The 23,049-nt window shown below is 43.9% G+C and overlaps 1 protein-coding gene across 1 annotated transcript in view; it reads right to left on the bottom strand.

The window, feature by feature from the left end:
* Positions 1-23,049, bottom strand: part of DLEC1 (DLEC1 cilia and flagella associated protein) — a 535,808-nt gene that overhangs the window by 308,743 nt on the left and 204,016 nt on the right. The window contains exons 17-18 of the mRNA XM_069211058.1: positions 8,962-9,127; positions 6,620-6,713 (exon numbers count right to left, since the gene is read on the bottom strand). Of these exons, the coding sequence (XP_069067159.1) occupies positions 6,620-6,713; positions 8,962-9,127 (260 nt within the window). The remainder of the gene's footprint in view (positions 1-6,619; positions 6,714-8,961; positions 9,128-23,049) is intronic.

Genomic DNA, 23,049 nt, shown 5'->3' with positions numbered 1-23,049 from the left:
CGACTTCACTGTGGAATAAACTCACAAACCCACCTAAGGTCCAGCTAGGCTCGTTTGCAAAACCTTAGCTCAACGCTGGGCAGCTGTGACTTCAAGAAGTCAGGCATTGTCAAAGGAACAAGTGCAAAGCATTTAGAAGTACCCAAACAGTTGCATATGAAAGAAACACGACACAAAGAAAATCTGACACCAATTTATAAAAGTAGCTCTTATTTTTATGAATCTGTAGACTCCAAAATGAACAAAATCTACCACAGGATTCCAAAGATATAAATGATTGAGAAAATAATAAAAATTCAAATCGCAAGCAAGCACTGGCAAATATTTCATTTTATTTTTTAAATTACATGATTTTGTTATTGTTCACAAACTACACCAACTGGATCAGGGATTCATACCTAGATTTACTGTGTGGGGTAGTTCCTCTCTTAATGATTATGTTTTTGTGTCTAGGAGTCTATCTGACTTATCACTGATGGGTTTTCTATGTCTGTTTGATACAATGATCCTAAGACTTTATCTGTTAATTTTCTCTTGTTTTTTTGGGGATTCTCATTTTTCTTTGTCACTTGGCTGCTCCGAGTCAATTGAGGACAATGGCTTCAGAAGATGCTGCTAATAAGCTAACACACACCCTTTAATCATGTGAAATTGGTCTCTCATAATTGGTTTGATTGCAATTGTTTAACAGCATAGGAGGCCCTGTTGTGCTTTTATTAATCAGCCTAGGTGCAAAGATGAGGTTGCTCTCTGCAAGAAGTCTTACAAACCAGCTTCAAAAAGGAAAATTAATTTAGCAACTCAGTGCTCAGGAGCCTTTAAGAGACCCTGTAGACTCAAACACGCCTGTGTTTTGGAGAGTAGTTAATTCTCAACAATTCAATGGGGGAATGTTCCTTCTTTAGCAGCTCAATTTTATGCCAGTCAGTGGATATGCCATTTCAAAATGATTTACTTTCATACAGAAAGTGTCAATTTCCCACCTTGCACAATTAGCCATACTTTTCCAATTCATCTTCTATCGATGAACTGGTTTCTGCAATTTAGGAAGCCCCTCTAAGTAAGGCCACGACCTGATGATGTGCCTATGGATCTTTATAAAACAAATGATGTTCTGTGTCCCCATTGGTGATAAATGTATTGAATTCTATCTGTTCTTTAGAATTTCCTATCTCGTGGTCTACTTCTGTGTGCCTATGTTTAAGAATGGTAACTGTTATGACTCTAGATGCCAAAGGCCTATATCTTTGATTAATTTTGTAGTTAAGATCACTGAAAGGATACTGCTTAGCATAATTCTGACATGGCTGGAAGAGAACAATATACTGGTTGACATCTAGTATGGTTACAGAGAAAGGTTCGGGACCGTGGAGCAAATTCTTAATTTGAATCTTTTCAATGCAAATATAGAGTGGCTAAAGGGAGTGCTATCCATCACTTTCCTTATCTTAGCTTATGCAGCAAGCTGATCACCCACTTGATGGTCTTTGGTGCAAACAACATAAAAGGTTAAGGTTCTTTTGGGGTCAAGTTGATCAAGTCTTTCCTCCTTTTTCAAGGGGTAAGGAGGGTAATAAACTGCCCAACAGGAAAGAATCACAACTTTGACAAAACGTCCGGCCTGGTCCTCAAGGCTATTGTCTGTGAAAAGGCGGTGTAGGGGCATGCGACCAGCTCAAGTGATCGCAGACATGAAGACAGTTTTGAGAGTCAGACAGCACACCAAGCAGCAGTGCTTTGGTGCACATGATGAATGTAAGGATCAAATTAAGATTCAACAGTGGCATCACAAACAGTTTGAGAGGGAATATGTGTGTCAAGCCGTTAATAAGTCTCTTCAGAACAGGTGATTGAAACAAGGAAGTTTAATCCGGCAAATTTAAAAAAGGCTGAAATAAATTACCTTTAATAGTGCCCATTGCAAGGCCTTGGTGGGTCAAAGACAAAACAAACTTTGAAACATCTGACAGTTTGGCTTGCAAAGGGTCTTTTCTGAGAATTCCATACCACAGCCACAAATTTGCCCCAGTGCCTGGTGTAAATGGACATTGTGGATGGGGACCTGGCAGCAGGGATGACATTCATAATCTCGTAAGCAGACAACTGATGCCACTCAATGTCCATGCATGGAGGTGTAGATTGTGCTGGTTTGGGTGTATAACTCTGCCCTCCTGCTGTGATAGAAGATCTCCCCTGCAGCGAAGCCTTATAGAGGACAGTTGCTCATGCCAGGAAGTCTGGGTGCCGCAGTCTCCTGGCCCAATCCACAGCCACTAGGATGACCTGGGTCTGGTCATTCATGATCTTTTCCAGGACTCATGGCAGGCATGACAGAGGCAGAAAGCAAACAGGATTTCTGTGCTCCACTCACAAGACATTAACAAAACAAAGCATTTGGGATGCCAAGTTATGGTATGAACATATGCATGACAGGGGCAGGAGGCATAATTTGTTCAGCCAACCATAACACACCCATTTGAGGATTTGTTTTTCAGTTTTGGTTAGTAGTCGTAACTTCTATTTCACTGTGGTGTTTTAGGGAATTATCTGAGAGTTTTTTTAGAAGCATATGTTAATGCTTTATGAGTAGAATAACCTATAGCTTACAATCAACAAGGACTTTTTAGTCAATATTGAGTTTTTTTGATGATTGTTGTGTACAATATGGTTGCACCTGGCCTTTGGTCGTTCTGAAGCTGGGGTGGGCCACACAGCTGGGACTGTAGCAGCCCAACTTCCTTCTTTGAAAACTCCCATAGTGTACTACTTTGGCTTTGTTCAGCAAGGGTTCCCTGCAGACTACATAATTAACCTTGCTACTCTGCACAATGCATGTATGTATTCGTCTATTCACAGAGAGCTCTTCTGTGCTCTGCAAACAGCTGTGAATGAACTTCAGCAATACAATGAGGACTACTGCCGGGCTGTAGTCAGCCCCAGGGCCCACAGTGTTCACTGCACATGGTATTTGCTGTGAGTATTGCATTGAGAATGTTCTTTGAGTTTTGTCTGCATGGTTTGCAAAACACAAAAAGAAGTGTTATCAAATTTTTCATTCAATTTGTAGATCCATCTGCAAATTTGCAGTTCCATGGACATGGAATTGAATAAGCAAATCTCATGAGAAAACTGGGGTCAAGGGTACTCCTCCGCTTCCCCTCAAAACCTTTGTTTAATTTTTGGAGGTTGCAGGCTTTGGTGTCTGGTATCCTGTAATGGCCACTGCAGCATAATTTTAAGTTGCTACCAGCTAAGCAGATCATCCAGGTCATTGAACCCTCCAAGGATCCACAAATACCGCACTGGAAAAGGGAAAATGCTCTCTCTTTTTATTTTTTGTTTTTCAAATGTATTATCTTCAGTGGATTTATGGAATTGGACCCACAAAATATCAATACATATCATTGTCCATGTAGTGCTAACTTTAACACCTCGCCCAACACTTTTTTTGCAACACAAACTTCTCAAAATTTGTGAAAAGATTTACACCAAAAAATGTAAAGATTTTAGTAAATTCACTCAGTGTTTTTTGCTGCAGTGGGGAACGTTCCAATGACAATTAAAATGTAGAACACACTTTTAAAAAAAATTGTTCCTTTCATAGAATGCACCGAGACGGAACTCAAAGAAACTTGAACTGCTGAAACTAAGGGCCAGATGTAGCAAAGGTTTTTACCCATTCTGTGTCTATGGCAAAAAGTGTTCGTACATATGGCCCCAAGTCACTTATTCCATTCAGACGTTTCGTGTAGATGTGTCAAACAGTACCAAACTTTTAAACAATGGATAAAAGGCATTTTTAGGGGAACCTGAGTTCTACAAATAACTTAATAGCCATGGTTGGTGACTGTGGAATGCACATACAGAACACAAATTGACATTTAGGGCCTCATTACGGGTCTGGCGGTCACTAGACCCCCAGACTCGCGGATGGCAGTCCAACCGCCACATTACAACACTGGTGGTCGGGCTGCCAGGGAACCGCCAGCTCCGCCAGGATCAGAGATCCCGGCGGTCTGGAGGTTGGTCACGGTCCTAATCCGCCAGGGCAGCGCTGCAAGCAGTGCTGCCCTGGGGATTGCGACCTTGTTCTCTGGCAGCCTTTTCATGGCAGTAGTACTGCCATGAAAAGGCCAGCGGAGAACAGGTGCAGGGGCCCCCAGAGGGGGGCCCTGCACTGGCCATGTAATTGGCATGGGTCCCCCTGGCCAGCACCCTCGCAATGTTCACTGTCTGCTTTGCACCCTGCAGGCTACAGCATTGCCGCCGGCTCGATTACAAGCAGAAGACAATGCTGTAGCCTGTTTCCCGCTAGGCCAGCGGGCAGAAACTCAGGTTTCCGCCCGCTGACGTAGCGGGAAACTCTTGAGTGGCGGCAACCTCCCCGTCGGAAGTTCGGTGCCATACTCATAATGACCCCCCTAACTCTTATCTCAACCCATTTGGCGCCTGATCCATAACTACCTAGCAGTGGTTTTTGATACATTAGGATCTCCCATTTCATGTAATTTGAACTTTCCTGCACGTTTTGTACAACTACAGACTAAGCAAATTGCATTCAAAAACATTAGCACAAATGGAAAATGCACCTTCTGTTTCAGACACTTGTTCCCAGTGATCTATATAACTCTTCTTTATTGAATGCACATTTTTTGCATCGTTGTGTTGTGTTTGGATATATGTCATTCTTTCAAGGGATGGACTAGTAACAGATTACCTTGCGTGTGGTGCATCGAGGTGACAGCTAGCTCAACATAAACAGTTTCCATCTATATTATTAGCACTCTGTAAGGTCTAATGGCTTACAATAATGAACTGCAAGCTTCAGAATTCATTTTCTCCCTCCAGGAAGCCTACTAATCCACTAAATCTATGGCCACGAAAAACGTTTCCTGAGTGAACTGAAACATCTTCCTCTCCACACCATATTATTTACTACATAGAAATATATTAAGATGCTGTCTGCAATATTCCTCTAAACAGCCATCCTTTATTTTCTTACTTTGGGCGCTCTGTTCTATCAGAATATGCCTGTAGGTAGGAACGTGTGTGAATACTTGGCTGCAATAATACATTACAAGTGAACTGAAAAGTCACATAGCAGATGAAGGCTTCCTGTGCACTGCCTTGGAGAACTAGAGATAAGAGACCTGTCACTGTGTCTTGCAGCCAAACTCATGTCGAATGGCTGACTAACCTACCCAGCGTTGTGCATTCCTCTTTCCCTATTGCCCAAGCCATCCGTACAAAGATTATCAGAGGTGGAGATACCATCAGCCAGGCTGCTCTTGCACCCAACAAAGAGTCTATTTGCTTTGCAACATGCTGGGCTTTTGCATAGATGTAAAACACTTCCCAATAAAAATTGAACAGCAATCATAAAGACTACAGGAAGACCATTGTTGAAAAAGAGGGAGCAGGTGCTCTTTTTCTTTTTTTCATGTTCTTTCTTGCTTCCCTTTTAACTCTGAAGAGAGAACACTATTTTAAAACGGCGACTTTCCAGCCTCCACAAAGGTATGCAGTTACCACAGGCCAGCCATAGGTTTCTTTGCATTCTGCTGGACTCCATTTACATTCGGAAAAACAAAACAACTAATCACAGAATGCAAAGAAAAATGTGACTAAGGGCCACATGTACGAAAGTTTGAAATTGGGAGTTCCTGATTGGGATTCAATGTGAATCGCAATTAGGAAATGCCAATTTCAAATGTATGAAACTCTGAGTTCCATGTGAGATTACCAGTAGGTCGCAAACAGACCTACTACATGAATATTAATGAGGTAGATCTTGCTTAGCGACCCATTGGGAATTGCAAAACTCAAAGGGATGGTCCATTGCCTGCTCTTAAAAAATGCTTTTACAAACATTCACAAAGGGGAAGTGGTCCCTTGGGAACCCCTGGGTTACCACCAATTTGAAAAACAAACCACAGTTTGGTTGCAAAACATTCTCACATATCACTGCAATTCAGTATTAGGAATGGTCGCCCTCAACACACCCCTTCATAATACCGAACCGCAAAACCCAAATTGCGATTTGGTAACAGGCTACCGAATCACAATTTGGGCATTGTACATCCTCACAGCATCGGGCCTTTTGCGCCAGGGAAATTGCTTCGTACATGTGGCCCTAAAAGAGCTATTCATTCTCATTTAGAATCACCTCGATGATGAATAACCTCTTAAAGTCTGGACTCCTCTGCTACATGGTTGCATAACTTCTTGGTGACGTGCAATATAATTTCAATATAAGGATAGGGGATATTACTCCATGTATAGCTCAGTTGTTTGAGCTACCACTGCAGCAATGTGCCTGCAACTGACAGATCCCATGTTTGAATCCTGGCCGTGTTGGGGGTATTTTTCAGAAGCCAAAAGAGTGTCTTTAATGTGATAAGCAGTCCATATTTCAGAGCTAAGACACTACTTCAGTGCTGTGCACTGAACAATAGGCTGCTAGTTGAAAACTATCCCAAAGCTACATTCATGCTTTAATGGATTTAACAAGCTCTGACGCAAGCTACTTTACTGTGGTTGTGCCACAGATAAAATAACATGCTAATTATGAATTAATGTTCACATTTTGTGCACTTTTGAAAAGAAATTGCCAATTTACCTAATGTTCCAGTGTAGGGTTCAACCTGTATTATGTGACAATCAACAATCTTTTCCCACTCGTAGGAGACTGCAGCTTTGCTGTTGTTCCACATCTGTAGGGCAAAAAAGTAAAATGTTTTAGACAGTTAATCACTCTTCATTTTATGAAGTGAGAACTGGCATTACAAATCATAAGACTGAGTTTGTACTTGCCGAAATAGTTATTTACTTACTATTCTGATTCTCTTCTATGTTGGCCCGTCAACAACTCAAAGAATCAGCCTTCCTTTTAGGTGAACGTTAAGGGAAGGTCAGCTCAGAAGTCTCCCTTTATCTTTTATGGAAAAATATATATTTGGTGGTCTCACTAGCAATGTATTATCGGACTCTGGGCACTTTACCACTGCTGATCAGTGCTAAAGTGCATGTGCGCTCCCTTTTAAACTTTGTATGATTGGCTTACACCTGATTTGCACATTTAATTTACCTGTACGTCCCTTGTACAGTGGTATCCCTATACCCCGGGCATGCAAATTAAATGCTACTAGTGGGCCTGCAGCGCAGCTTGCACCTCCCACAGACGTAGCCTTTCAAATCTGTCTCAGGCCTGCTAGCGCAGGACCTGCATGCACAGTTTACTGCCACAGGGACCTCGCATATAAATTTACTTGCCAGGCTTAGAACTCCCCTTTCGCTACATATAAGTCAACCCTAAGGTAGGCCCTAGCTAGCCCTATGGGCAGGGTGATATGTATGTGAAAGGCAGGACATGTGCCTAATTGTGTGGCCTGTCCTAGTAGTGACAAACATCCTATTTAGTTTCTCACTACTGTAGGTGCTACCCTTTTCATAGAATTGCATTGTCTTATGCTAGTGGTCAGTAGAGAAATCCTTCACTGATCTTTTAGCACAGGATCCTGAGATCTTAGAAATGTCCAGCACCTGTTTTGTTGGACGAACAAAAAGTGACTTTGTACAGGTTGAGGGTCCTAAGTCAGTGTCATTTTCTCTGCAGGGGAGTAATGTGTTTGATCCAAAAATGGAAATCCAGACATCAATTTTTTATGAGATAAAAGCACGGGAGAAGTAATATTCTGTTTTGTTTTGCCCTATTAAAATCCTCACAATTATGCTTGCAGCAAACACAGTTTATATGTTTCTATGGATTAGCAAATCTTTGTAAATGCATATAGTCTACATTTCTGTAGAACAGTGGAAGGTCTACTGATAAGTGAATGGCAGTAACAATGAGTGCATGAAAGACTTTATAGATGACAGAGGTGACCTAAAGGTCTAAAAAAGTCACCCTTCTAGCCTTATCTCAGGAACGGAATTTATTTATTCTGGGATAACAGCTAAGATGTTATACACAGCTGGTATCCACCCAGAATGTTTTGTGGGGGGGAGGAGACGCAGAGGCTTATGTCACATGTCTGAAGGCTCAAATGTGTTCAGGGTTTACTGATCCATTGCTCTATGAATCTGTGTGTATTTAGTGGAATTACTTTAAATAGAAACTCTCTGATTAAAAATAACATTACATTGTAATTAGGCCAACGAGATCAAGATAGCATCCTTTCATTACAGAGACCACTTGACTAATAATAAACCAATGATAAAATCTAGTGGAAAGAGCCACAGACCATTGGGTGACTCCATTGCCCAGCATCTGTGAAGTGGAGCACCCACTATACTGGGTTCCAGTAGCCAACTATTCCGTCTATTTGGTCCTTATGGAAAGGGCTCACATTAAAAAACCATGAACCGAGCCATTGGGGGTTCCTGTTGAACCGCAGTCAATGCTCTCCGATGTTAGATGACATCAGCATTTGACAGTAAAAGTCTTAAAAGTCCCATTGTGTGGCTGGGATATAACCAAAGTGCATCTGGAATAGTATCTATTTTATAATTAGTACATATTACGGGAATTCATTTATTTACTGGATATTAAAGCTGGTATTTGCCAGACAATGCATGTGTTTTCAGAAAAGTAACAGCTTATACTACTTCTGGAACAATTTAGATAACTGCATCTTTCATGCAGATGTGGGACAACCTACTGTCAATGTTGTGGCATCATTTCCTTGATACGAAGCAACAGCACTTTCTTCTGTGTGGCTATTTCATAACTCGTATCATTCATGATTTATAGGCCTAATAAATACTTTGCTGGCTGAAGACACTTCTTTGGCAGTTGGAAAATTAAACTTATCCATGCACACATCTTTTTTCACCAAATCAGACACCCAATTACACATTTAACCAAAAGTCTCTCAGCAGATCAACAGTAATTTGAAAGTATTTAACGTCACAAACAACAGCCCCCTATACTCAGTTACGCAGTAGGTAAAGCAGACTGACCTTAAACTGCTTTCTAAGCGTTGAGCCAATAAAGTTTTCCCCTGGAATGATAATGGCGTATGGTTCCAAGAGAATGTTATACGGTTCGGTAGAACCTTTTACTTCCAGGTCAAGTACAATCACATCATTGACAGTGGGCTCCAACTGGGCAAGCAACTTTCCAGGACTGCATGGGAAAATCAGAGCAACACATAAGAGAACCATATAATAACATTCAATATAACACCAATAATGGAAAAACAATTCAATGGTAGAGGACCTCTTTTCTCTAAGTATGCAGTGTTTTGGATTTGAACTCTGAGGTATGCATATTCAACGTGTACTATCCTCATACACTTCATTGAGTAACATTAGGAATCTATAGACGTATATTGGTAGGAGAAATTACAGTTGTTATTTCATACATTTAACACAAAATTACAACAATATGTTTTATATAACTGTTTACATTTTAGCTGCAAAACTGATTTCCATTTTTTATTTTCGAAGAAACTTAGGCAGTCATTTAGACATTACTGGTAATAGCACTGGCGGCAAAATCTGAAGTGAGTTCCACCCACCGACCTCCCTGAAATGTTGCCACATATAGGCCATCGTATTTTGCAGGTTTTCCAAAGGAAGTACCACTGACTGTGTCATCAAGAACACCCTTTCAGCGGCCTTTGTTCTGGCATGCACTGTATAGTACCTCCCTGAAATGGACACTTGGAAGGAGAAGATTCGACAGCATAGGGAACATCTGTTATGCGATTTCCGGAAAGGAATATTTCCAGAAAGCAGGCACGCTTTTCGCCAAGCTGGCATGGGGCCCTGCAGTGGTATGGTTTTCCCCTGAAACATCTCCTGCCATGCATGCAGAGCCCCTTTCTGGGAAAAAAATCTGTCACATTGGGCGGCCAGTAGTAAAATTGATGGTCCAGCAGTCACACTTCAAATGACCACATTAAACTATTTTTAAGATAATAATGCAACTCTTCATTCATGCTTACTAAACGTTACTAACCAAAACACAACAACAGGAATGATCTTGTAAGAATGGAAAAGACGAACTTTGTAGTGATAGATTTGTTAGATGCCATTTCGATTATATTAGTAACTAAGCTTTACCAGTGTCTAGTTTTTTCTACCTTGCAATAATCTTTTTGAGCTCTAGAGGGCAGTGACAATATTGGCAGGTACTAGTGCTCTGTAAAATCAAATAACTCATTACCACAAAAATAGGTATCTAGTTATTGCATTATATGTTTGTTTTTTCAAATAAAACTTTACATCTTATTTAATTAAGAAAGTTGAAACCAATCCCTCTTACTAAAGTAACATGTATTTGTTCAATATCAGACGATTGAATGCACACCATGACAAATGGATTTTCATCCTTTACTTCCACAGGGTTTTGTAAACCAGTCAAAAGACATACAACGTTGTAAAACATAGATGATGACTGACTTACACATGTGTTTTGTGAATCTGGTCAAATGGATATTGTGATTAACGCTTGTTCAATTTTCAGGAAGCTTTCACGAATGCTACAATGTGGCTACACAGCCTTTTAATTTTGATCTAATTAATTACCACAGTCCTTGCATCCAGCATAGAGATGGAGCCAGATGTCATAGTTGATACAATGCAATTTTACTCAAAGTTTCATTTTAAAGTGCTATTGTGAGGTCTACTTTTGCATGAATTTTCCCAACAGTGCCAACAGAAGGTACATAACTGTCAATTTGTATGGACCGGATTAATCTGCTCAGGAAGTGAATAGTATGTGTTAGGACATGAGTGTCCCTGGCATGGTAAACAGACATGTACCTGTGCTTGGAGTGACCAACTTAATGTGAAACTGGTATCCTGACTTACAGCCAGATTACGACCTTGGCGGAGGGGATTACTCCATCACAAAAATGACGGATATCCCGTTCGCCATAAGACAAGTTCCATAGAATACAATGGAACTTGTCATACGGTGGGCAGAATATCCATCACGTTTGTGACGGAGTACGCCCTTCACAAAGGTTGTAATCAGGCACTTATTGCCTGGTCCTAGCATCACACTAATCTTGTGTGTGATCAGAGGCCTAGGCCTTTCGCTGATAATGAGAGGTCCGGAACAAGTTCTGTGATCTAAAGGGGGCCACCAAGCATGCCCTTAGAGAGGGCATCAGACTACTGGAAGCAGACCACCAACAGACCACGAAAAGCCGGTAAGTTAGATGTGATAATTGGTTTGCCTCCCTCCCTGTATTCTCCGGAGGAAGAATGTTCCGGTTGTATGTACATACATGAAACAAACTAGAAACAATTGAAAAAAACAGCTGGACAAAATTAGATAAAATTGAGAAAGAAGCACACAAAATTGCTGACTGTATTTACCCGTTGGATGATGATGTTGTGTGAACGCTGGGGATCTCATGACATACAGTGGTATTGTAACACATGCAATTAATGTTGTTTCCTTTTACAGCTGTCCATACTATCTCAGAAAGTCTCCACAATATTCCTAAAAACCCTGCATGCAAAAATTAAACTTGCAATAAAACATCTGATTGTCAACTCTCCTTTTTCTTTCAAATTACCCTTGTCTTCCTTCCATATCCTACTCTTAATCGCATGCATGTTTGTATTAATCTCTGTTACTCAACATCTTCCTAAAAGTCATACCTCTACACCCTAACAATACCTAGTATCATGTAGCTTGTCTATTAATACCGCCAACCAATTCATGAAATTCAGATAGCTTCCTCTCCCATTAAATATCACAACTAATTTCCTACTAGTGAAATCTAACACTTAGAAACTGGAGTAAATGGATGGAATGGTTCTGGCGGAGCACAAGACTAATCCCAATAAACATTAATAACTACAAAAACACTAAAACCTGGACTCATTTCTATGCACGCTACCATTACCCCAGGCTACCCCAGAAGAAAGATAAGAACTCAATGAACCTATAATCTTAGCAGAGGTTCAAAACGTTATAAAAGCCCTAGCTACCGGGATAACCCCTAGACTGGGCAGACTTCCTTCAGAATTTTACAAGATGCATTCACTGTTACTTGTCCACATACTACATATAGGTGTTAGCGCGTGCCTCCCAGACACACTATACAACATGTTCTTAATCTCATTACTCAACCCGCATAAAGACACAACACAGCCCCATTCCAATAGACCAATGGTGCTGTTAAATTCTGACTATAAAATACTAGCCAAAATTATAGCGGACAGACTTGCCCCTTCAGTCTCTGCTTTAGTTCATGAAGACCAGAATTAATTTGTGCTGGCCCACACCACATATCTTAATCTAAGGCAATTTTACCACATCTTAAAATATGCCCCACTGCAATGGCCTCAAGTAGGCTGCATGGTAGTTGATCTCGAGAGGGAATGTGATTCACTAGGATGGTCTTTCTTACTACAGGTTCTAAGACGATTTGGACTGGGCTCTCGATTCACGCAAATGGTAAGGCTACTGTATAATGCACCAAGAGCCAGAGTAAAAACTGCGCCCCTCATATCTGCCCCCATTAATATTGAGAGGGGCACAAGACAGGGATGACTTCTGTCCCCTCTTCTCTTTGTCCTAGCTGTGGAACCTCTTGGCTGTTGATTTGCGAATGCAGGGCCTCTTTAAGTGGACAAACTCCTTATTTATCTACACAACCTCTTTCATCTCCCATTTCCATAATCACTATGCTCACCACGTCAATGTCAGGCCTGTGTGTCAACTGGTCTAGTCATGTACTTTCCCATTTGCGGCCTACATGCCCAACCCGGGCCCGCTTTCTCCTGTCCTTACCCCACTCTGGTAACCAGACACCTTTAGGTATCTTGGGATCCAGATTTACCACTTGGACCCTGATTTGAGTGAGGGGAACTTAACTCGGGCAACAACGTCTCTCAAACCTCATATGGGCATTTGGAGGATGCTGCCTTTATCCATGATAGGACTTGTGGTACTCCTAAAAATAATTGTGTTACCTCACTTGCTCTACTAATTTTGAGAACCTCCTGCTTTATGTCCCTGCTTCTTTCACTCCCTGAAACTTACCATCCACAACTTTATTTTCAGGAACTCCATATGCAGAGTAGCACTCACTAAACTGATCGGAGCTACAGATCAAGGTGATATGGCACTTCCTAACTTTGAAAACTACTACCTTGTGGCCCAACTACAGTGGGTGTCTTGTTGGTTGGCCTCCTGAAATCTAGTTGTCACAGTTATGTTAACCCCACCCTTACAGCCTCCCTTAGATTCTTTGCTTATTCCACCCTTGTGCCAAACCTCTCGTACCAAATGCTGAATTTCTCCACACAGCAAACTGCTGCTTCCGCAGAAGCATACATCCCACTAGGGCCACGATACCTTGTGCATCGGCTACTGCTCTCCTGGGAACTCCACGTGGCCCTCACACTATGTCACTAGCGGAATCCACATCATGGCACGTTGCTGGACTCCATACCTCAGACAACTTATACGATAACCTCAACCTCCTTACATATGATGCCCTAATGCAGGAAACTGGACTGGCCCCTGGATGTTTCCTTATTCATCGTTCACTTACAGTGTACTTGGACAATCATGGGGTGAAATCACACAAGAACCCTCCCACACACCTAACATTACAGACCTACATGTGTATGTCACAGGCAGGCACTTAGTGGGATTGCTAACGAAGTCACTAAGACAACACTCTTTCCCACCACTCATGCCACTTCACGACCGGTAGGAAGCCACCCGTGGCGCATCGTATAGGGACAAGGACAAAGAATGGTCTGCGTTGCTGGAAAGCCCAACCCGGATACCACTTAATACCAGATTCCGACTAATTCAATTTTACATTACCCAATGTGCCTATCTTACACCTAACAAAATCAACACACTTCAAAGGCACAGATGCAGAGTTCCCACACTGCCACTTAATAGATACAGATCTACTACACATGTAATGGCCCTGCTCACATTTACAGCTGTATTGGATTACGGTTATGCACTGACTTTTGTATTGTGTTAATCGTATTATTCCCATTAACTACGAATCATGTATACTGGGGCTTTTTCATAGAACCCAAAGCACAGAGTCACAACACAACTTTTGAACCTGGGCTTTATCTTAGGCAGGAGACTCACTACGCGCAGATGGAGATCACCTGACCCGCCGTGCTATGATGCCTGGCTGTGATCCATGACAATCTGGGCACAGACAGAAAGTGTCGCCCTCCACCCAGGATGCTCTAGGCCTCCGCAAATGCCCAATAGCTGCTAACTAGGACACTATACTGGCTGACCTACACACAACGATGACTAACACACCCACATGTGCACCTGAATCACCAGCGGGTAGCATAATGAACACAAATGAATCACTATTGTAACATCAGCTGCCGACAGCATTGCCCCGTTGATGAAAACCACCAGCAGCAAGCCCACCAAGCAAGCCAAATGGTTCACCCCAGAACTTCTGACACTCAAATGACACTGCAGAAAACTAAAGAGACACTGGCAATCCAACAAGACCACTGCCAATGTTGACTCCTTAAGGACCACCCTCAAAAGATACCACCACCGACTCGGACAAACCAAGAAAGAAGCACTCACCATCCACATTGAGGCAAGCATCAACTATGCCAAAGAACTCTTTAGCATCATCAGAGAATTCTCCTGCCCCTCCACCACAGAGAACATGATCCACTCCTCCCAAGCCCTCTGCAACACAATATCGGACTACTTCCACCACAAGATCGCCAACATCTACAGGAACTTCGACCGTCAACCAACCGACCTTGACCACCGCCGCACCCCAATCGACCACTACCCCCAACCACAGGATCACCGAATGGAAGCAGCTTTCTACTGAAGACACCCTCTCCATCATGGCCTCCATCCACTCCAGATCCCCCGCGGAACCCTGCACGCACCATTTAAACAACCTAGGAGGAGAAACCATTGGAGCCTCACTCACAGAACTCCTCATCTCCATTTCCATCTCCATCTCCACAGCCACCGTCCCGGCGCCTGGAAGCATGCTGAGGTCAAACCCCTCCTGAAGAACCCTCAGTCAACCCCAGCGAGCTCAGGAGCTACCACCCATCTCACTCCTCCCATTCCCACCAATGTCTTGGAGAAGGCCATCAACCGCCAGCTCATGGACTATCTCGAACACAACAATCTGCTTAACCCATCCCAATTTGGACTCCAGCCCAATCACAGTACTGAAACCACTTGGATCACAGATACCAACATCAGGTGTCTCCTTGACCTAGGGGCAACAGCGGCCCTCATCCTTCTCGATTTATCCGCAGACTTTGTCAGATTCTCACACCACACTCTCATCACCAGACTCCACAGCATTGCCATTCAAAGCAACATACTCAACTGGATTGCCTTTTTCCTCTCCAGCTGGAAACAGAGGATCCTCCTCCCACCCTATGTATTCACACCCAAAGACATTATCTATGGTGTCCCCCAGGGCTCCTACCTCAGACCTACCCTCTTCAATATTTACATGACTCCACTGGCAGACATTGCACGCACCCATGAACTCAACATCCATGCTCGTCCTCTCCCTCTCAGATGGTACCGCCACAACACGGACCAACATCCAAAGCACCATGGCGACATTGCCACCTGGATGAGGCTCTACTGCCTCAAGCTAAATCCTGACAAAACAGAGATCCTCATCTTCGGAAACAATCCCTCCCCCTCAGATGACACATGATGGCTCACCGCCCTCTGTCCACCGCCCACACCCACCAACCATGCACGCAACCTCAGGATTACCCTGGACACACAAATGACCATAAAGCATCAGATCAACATGGTCTATTCTGCCTGCTTTCACATCCTTTGCATGCTCTGCAAGATCTTCACATGGATCCCCATCTCTACCAGGAAGACAGTCACCCAGGCCCTCGTCTACAGCAGACTTGACTACAGCAACGTGCTTGACGCCGGAACCACTAAGCAGCTCATGAACCGCCTCCAGACCATGCAGAACACAGTAGCAAGAATTGTCCTCGACCTCCCCAGAAGAACCAGCATTACCCCACACCTCAGGACCCTCCACTGGCTCCCTGTCCAGCAAAGATGCCTCTTCAAACTCCTCTGGCACACATACAAGACCGTCTACAATGCCGGACCCACCTACATCACCAACCACCTCTCTTTTCACCAATCTACCAGAGACATCCGCTCAGCCACCCTCGGCGAGGCCTACATTTCCTGCATCCGTACGGTATGGAGGTCGCTACTTCTCCCGCCTCGATGCCAGATCCTGGAACGACCTCCCCCTCCACCTGCGCACCTCCCCTTCCCTGAAGGACTTAAGAAAGCAGCTCAGCACATGGCTCTTTGACAAACAGCAACAGCCTGAAGAGGTCAGCAGCACCACCACCCCCAGCACTTCAGGACCCCAGGTGTGAGAAGCTTGCACTACTGCTTGACACTCTTACACTCACGTAAGACAAAACTGCCCCAGGGTCAAATCCATCATACTGTGGCTTACAAGTCCACAGCATTAAATCACCCATTACCATTGAACAGGTGTGGAATAACTGAAGAGATCTACCACATACCACTGGCCAAAGGAGGACTCTAATTTAGCCCATTACTGCAGGCCCAACTTGCTACATTCTACAGAAACTTCTCAGAATCTCACAATGATAATCAGATTTAGGGTGATATTTACATCCCAGCAGATCTCTCCACCACTTCTCCTTCTAACCTATCCCTACTTAGGATCATAAACTCTAAACAGAATATCTCAGAACGAACAACCCAGTGAAGTAACTAGTTAGGTGGACTCCAAACATAGGAAATACCAAACAGAGACCTGCAAAGCTGCGCAAAGCTGCAAGCTTACTAAAATCATAAACTGTGTGCCTATCTCTCACACTTCATCATTCATCTCACTGCTAAGCACTGCTCTCCGCAACATGATAACCACACCTCTGTGGTCCTCAAACACAACATGGAAACACTTCCTATACAGGATCAAAACAACAACAAAATCCTTTCAACCACACATCATACATGAAGTGACATGCTACCCATGGAAGCAAGCACTTCTGTATCCCAAATAGGGGCAGTAAGCTCTATATCAATGATGATATGCAGTGCAGTGCAAAACTGTCCATACGCTGGCTGCTTTACACCAAGTGGTGGTGTAGGTGTACAATGCTTTGTGAATCAGTAATATCACCAGGCATATTTTGTGTCAAGGAGAGATTAATCTACTGGCTCTTCTGCAAAGATGCAATGGAATGAAAGTTATAAAGCAAAAACGATCACCGCAGAGGGCATCTTGGTACTGAAGGTACAAAACAGACTACTGATGAAGTATAGAAAAAAAATGAATAGCCAATTACAGATGAAGTATGTTTTTAGGGACTTCTGAAAAGACTTCAGTAAACTGTTTGATTTAATTCCCAACAAGAGATTGTTCCAAAATTGAGTTCTCAGACATGAGAAAGCCCTGCCTCCAAACCCTATGTATCCTCACACAAGGTACTGCAAAAAGCAATTGTGTTTTAGAACGAAGATCTTTAGATTAATTATGGCACTGAATTCGAGCAGCTACAGTTATTTTAGAAGCCATCAAAAGACCTTATACATCAGACACAGAATTTTGAAGACAACCCCCTCCTTGATGAGAAGCCAGTGTAAGTTATTTCTAGCTAGAGTAACATGATTGTTTTACTTCAATCCACAGATCAGTCTAACAACCAAGTATTTGATCCTCTGCAACACTGTCAGAGAAGTCCCAGGTAGAGTTGATCACAGTAATCTATTTTGAAGGGAATAACTGGTGATACTAGCAGCACGTGAATAGGTTTGGAAAGAAATGGCAAAATTGACCTGTTAATCCTGAGTTGGAAAGAATAGGACAAACAGACCTCTCTGATCTGTTATTTCATGGAGAGATTATCATTTAAATAGAAACCATGAGACAACGTCAGCAGAGGGTGGAGACTCAGCACATAATGAATTGGACAAAATTGATTCACCTGACAGCATGCCTTCCCATCCAGCCCTCAGTCTTATTGTAATTCAGCTGGAGAAATGTTCAAGAAATCCATAATTGGACTGCAGAAAGACAAGATGTCATACATACTGTTGACCCATGTGCATATTGGTCTAACTGTGTTATCAACATGCCAGACAACAGTACATTGGCATGGTTTGATAAGTGACAAAATGAATTATGAATATAATATTCAATAGAGGTGACAGGGTGAAAACCTGCGGTAGACCATAGCTGACTTCCTAAGGGGGAGAAGAGCATGGGAAGAGTAGACCTGATTGTGCTTGAGTTTTTATATAAGGAAGTGAACCAAGCAAGGACTGGTCCTATCAATCCCACACCCAGAAGATGCTCGATCTGAATGCTATGATCCTCTGTATCCAACACCGCAATCAAAACCAAGAGGAGAACAGCTGTACCACCCTGGTCAACAATCAAGCATAGCTCATCTAATGTGAGCAAGAGCTGTCTCTGGCCCCAATGCCAGGCCAGACGCCCAGCTGCCAAGCATTGAGCCAATTCTCATCTTCCAACAAGACCAGCTCTTTAGAAACAACCTTTAAGCAATTTAACCCATTACTGGTAGTAATGAGATAGGTCCATAGCGAAAGTTCTGCAATTATTTGAAACCCAAAACCTTGTGATGGCATTCCATGTGCAATGTGAAAGTCTGAGGATGAGGTCCAAAGGGATCCATTTTTGATGCCCCTAGTTTAGCATGGCACAAGATGGAGGGTGGACATATCTTCCCTAGACAGAGGAAGTGCATTCCATTCAATTCTGTGACTGAAAGGTGGAGATTCAGATACTAAAGTGAAGAGGATGTCTTTAGAAATTCAAGTCAAGACCTTGTTGGCAAGGGGCTGCTGGTTATTTCGTCCTGAGCACTGCCATTTGGTAGATGGAAAGTGTGAGGTGGTGGACTGCAGTTTATGTTGTTCATTGAGAGAAGTTTCTAGGCAAGGTCCGTCCGTTTGTCTGTTCCAGATTACTGCTTCAGGAAGTCTGATTAAAGTTTTGGATTCTCCTACTTGAGGAGCCAGCACCACTCCTACATAGTGTGAAACCCACTGCCTAGCATCAAGGCAGGCTGCAACAGCCAATATAGCCCAGAAGTTGCAACTCACATGCCTGAGTATCAATGTGCATTTGGCTGCAACTGCTGAAGATGTCATGCAATTGCACAGGACCTGCCATGCTAATTCCACCCAGAGTTTCTTGTTCCAAAGAGAGGTTGCCCCTTAAGCTTCTGCTGTGGGAAGTTGCAAAGAAAGGGGATGCAAGTTGCACCTGCCACATCACTAGATCTGCACCATCCACTGAGCAGGTAAAACAAGGCTTAGCCTGCAAACGGAACAAGGACCTCAAAGCACACACAGGAATCTGGCACAAGGACTTAAGAATTACTGGAATCAGAACTGTGTTCTGCATCTGATCAAAGGGGTAAGTGAACTGCACCTTTGCCTAATTAATGCTTATTCCCACATCATCCTGAGGGACAGCAGACATAAGAGAAAGCTTACAAAGGAGAAATGAGTACTGAGGGATGTTACACCTTACTGAAGATCCTAACAGAGTGCAATTTTGTCATTGTGATACCTATGGACTGGCATTGAATTTCGTTTTGCTGTGAGATTAAGGTACTTTATTTTATACAAACAAATAAGCCCTCGGCTGGACAATACATTATTTTGTTGGTTTGTTGACTGTGAGTTCTGAGCGTTTCTCCTCCACACTAACTCCCTGAGAAGCCTTGACTGCTCCCCCTCACTACCCAGAGAGTACAGTAAAGAAAGGGTTATACCTGGACACGTTTGCGTAGCCACAGTAGGACAGACCCAGGACATCAGTGACAAAAGACTTCAACCACCACGGTTGGGACAGCTAAGGAGAAATATGCCACATATTTTCTTTTTTTGTTTCATAATTGTTTATTGAAAATTGTAAGCATGGAAATAGCATCATACATAACAATATAGTGTAACATAATGAGCTTTCTTCATTGGTACACCCAAAGCATTAGCAATATCCATAAACCTCAGCAGAGAACTACAATGGCACATATTGCAAAAACTTAACACGTGTGTATGTACGGTTACTTGTACGGGGCCCTAGGCATATGTCAATCAGGGAAAGGCAAATTACCGTAAGGTGTCAGGGCTGACCACAGACAAAGGGGTAGGATGAGGAGCAACGCTAGGGTTTGTATCTTCAGCGAGCCCTAAGGGATACCTATTTTTCTGACCAAGTAAAGGGCCCTTGCAGGTCTGGGGTCATTGGTAGGTGGATGTCGCAGAGTGGTCACAACGGTACAACGAAGGGGGGGTGGGGGTGGTAGAAGGACAATATCTATCACTGTGAGCTCTTATCTTATGGAAAGAGAAGAGATGGTTATGCAGCGGATGAAGAGAGGAAAGGGATGGAGCAGAATTTTTGGAAGAAAAGGCAGGAGTGGCAAGACTCCTCACAGCGTATCCCCCACTGCTTCCCAGTATGGCTGTATTCTCAGACAGTCTCAGACTATATGTAGTAGGACGCATTGTGGGTGGGAGCAGAGCCAGCAATTTGCATGGGGCAGTAGTCCTGCTGCTTAAAGTTTCTGGAGGGAATTTCATTTGAGCCTCCTTAGCACCCCATTCCTGTGCTTCCAATAGGGCAGTCCAGTCTTCCATATCATATTCTACCTGTAATTATGCATGCCATTTGGCCTTGAGGGTGGTAAGAAGGGGCAAGGAGAATAAATGCCGGTTAGCAGGTTGTGCAGACCCGACATCACTCCCTGAAAGGAACTCCAGGTTTCCAAATAATCAAGCACCGGGATGATAACACTGCAATGTCCATGGACGGGTCCCCATACGGCTATGAAGGCAGTGCGAGAGCTGCTGGTATCGCCAGGAATAGCGGCTGGGTAGTTCAAATTCAACCCATAACGCCGGGAGCGGCCTCAGCTTCCCATTATCCAGGATTTGATCGATGTGTAAGATGCCCTTAGATCGCCTTTCCTCCCAGGCAATCACTCCCCCCCCCAATTAGTAAACCGGCATTACCCCAGTGTGGAGCATGAGTATGAATTCGAGGGTCCACTCCTAGCAGACGGTGAGCCCGGCGCTAGGAGTTCAACATAGATTGCACCACTGGGTTGGCGGGTCGGGGAGCTCTGGTGCCATAAAGCAAATTTAGTCCTTATGGTATTTGTGACAGAGTGTGTTCTGCCTCCACCCACAGTGGGGGTCTGGTATACCAAGAAGCATGAAAGCCAGTTGCGAATAATGTAGCACTAGTGCGTAGTGTTTCACAGAAGGTAATCTCAGTCCTCTGCAGTCCCGGCGAGCAATGAGTTTAGCTCTGGAGAGCCTTGGTCTCACTGAACGCCATACAAATGTGCGTATACAACTATCCACCATTCTGAGCATTGGCCGAGGTACTTGTAGTGGTAACATTCCAAGGACATAAGTGCATCGTGGTAAGGTTACCATGCGTACAGCCTGCACCCTCCCCGAAGGGAAGAGCCCCAGATGGGACAATTTCTCAAAATCTCTTAAGGCGTGACTGTTTCCAGGAAATTGGAAAGTCTGCTAGAGCTGCGCACCTGGTCGCAGGAGTCAGGGGGAGTGCCTCACTTTTATTCCAATTGATTTTATACCCCAATATTTCTTCAAATTCCGCCAGAATAACTCGTAATGCTGGGGTGGAGTGTGTAAGGTCCAGGAGTGTGAGCAATATGTTGTCGGCATATAAGTAGATCGCGTAGCGGCCTCCCGGTATGTGGATTCCGGCAATGAGGGGTGACCGGATGAGAGCTGCCAGAGGTTTAAGTGCCAGGAGGACTAAGAGCGGTGACAGTGGGCAGCCTTGCCGGGCTCCTCGTTTAACGGAGAACATATCTGAGAGGAATCCCCCACAATTGACTTGTGCTGTGGGCGAGGCATATAACCAACGGATTTGTTAATGAACCCATCACCCAAAACAAAGCTTTTCAGGGTCTCAAAGAGATACCACCATTCTATCCTATTGGCAAGGCCTCATCAATGGAGTCTCTGGTGGTCCAAAGTGCGTGTGCTAGGACACGAAGATGGTTTCTAGAGGACCGTCCTGGCTACAAATCCCACCTGGGTGTGGTGGATAAGGGACGGTCTAACCTTTTTGAGGCGGGCCGCCAAGACACCAACCAATATCTTGACATTAGAAATAGGGCTCAAGGAGCCTGTACTTTCTGCTCCCAGGAAGACTTCATATAAGGAATCCACTGTTTCCGGTCCCGACCGTTTATAGTAATCTGCCGGGAACCCGTCCTCCCATGGGGCCTTATGGTAGGGTAGTTTGGATATGGCTTGTATTATCTCCTCCTTGCTGATCTCTTCCCCCAACAGCCCTCTGCCCTCTGCAGTGAGACTAGGTACACTGGCCTCCTCAAAAAACGCAGCGAGTCTGTCATGGTCCACCTCCGTTTCGGGGGTGTAGAGTGTCCTATAGAAGCGCCCAACTGCACAAGCTATGTCCTGCGGGTGTGTGAGGATCGTACCATCCACATCTCGTATGGCAGGGATGGTTAGCGCTGCTTCCTGCTAGCGTAGTTGGGCTGCTAACAGCTGGCTTACCTCTTCTCCTTGCTCGTAATGTCTACCATTCATCCTCTGCAGTGCATACTCTGCCTGGGAAGTATATAGAGCATTAAGTTCCATTTTTGCCTTTTCAAGGCGACAGCACGTGGATGGGGAGGGAGACACGGTCTAGTCGCGGGTACAAGTCACTATAATTCCCTTCAGCTCTTGCTGATGGGAACGTCTCTGGGCCTTAGCGAGGGCGGCATCCCTCACGAGCTGTCCCTTTATTGTCACCTTTACCGCAGCCCACAGAATACGAGGGGAAGAGACAGAGCCCTTATAATCAGTCATGCAGGCAGGAACGTGGGTGCACAGTTGGTCCTTGCCTTGCAGCGAGTAGTATCGCAATACATTCAAGCGCCGTGGTTTATCCCCTGGAGAGGAAAGGCCCAAGTCTAGCGCCAGGAAAAACTAGGCATGGTCGGATAATGCGGCCTCCAGTATCTGGGATTCCCTGACCAAGG

This window comes from Pleurodeles waltl, chromosome 10 (assembly GCF_031143425.1).
Source record: "Pleurodeles waltl isolate 20211129_DDA chromosome 10, aPleWal1.hap1.20221129, whole genome shotgun sequence".
Classification (NCBI taxonomy): Eukaryota; Metazoa; Chordata; class Amphibia; order Caudata; family Salamandridae; genus Pleurodeles; species Pleurodeles waltl.
The sequence above is the reverse complement of the archived record's forward strand: the minus strand, read 5'-3'. Positions and strand labels throughout refer to the sequence as shown.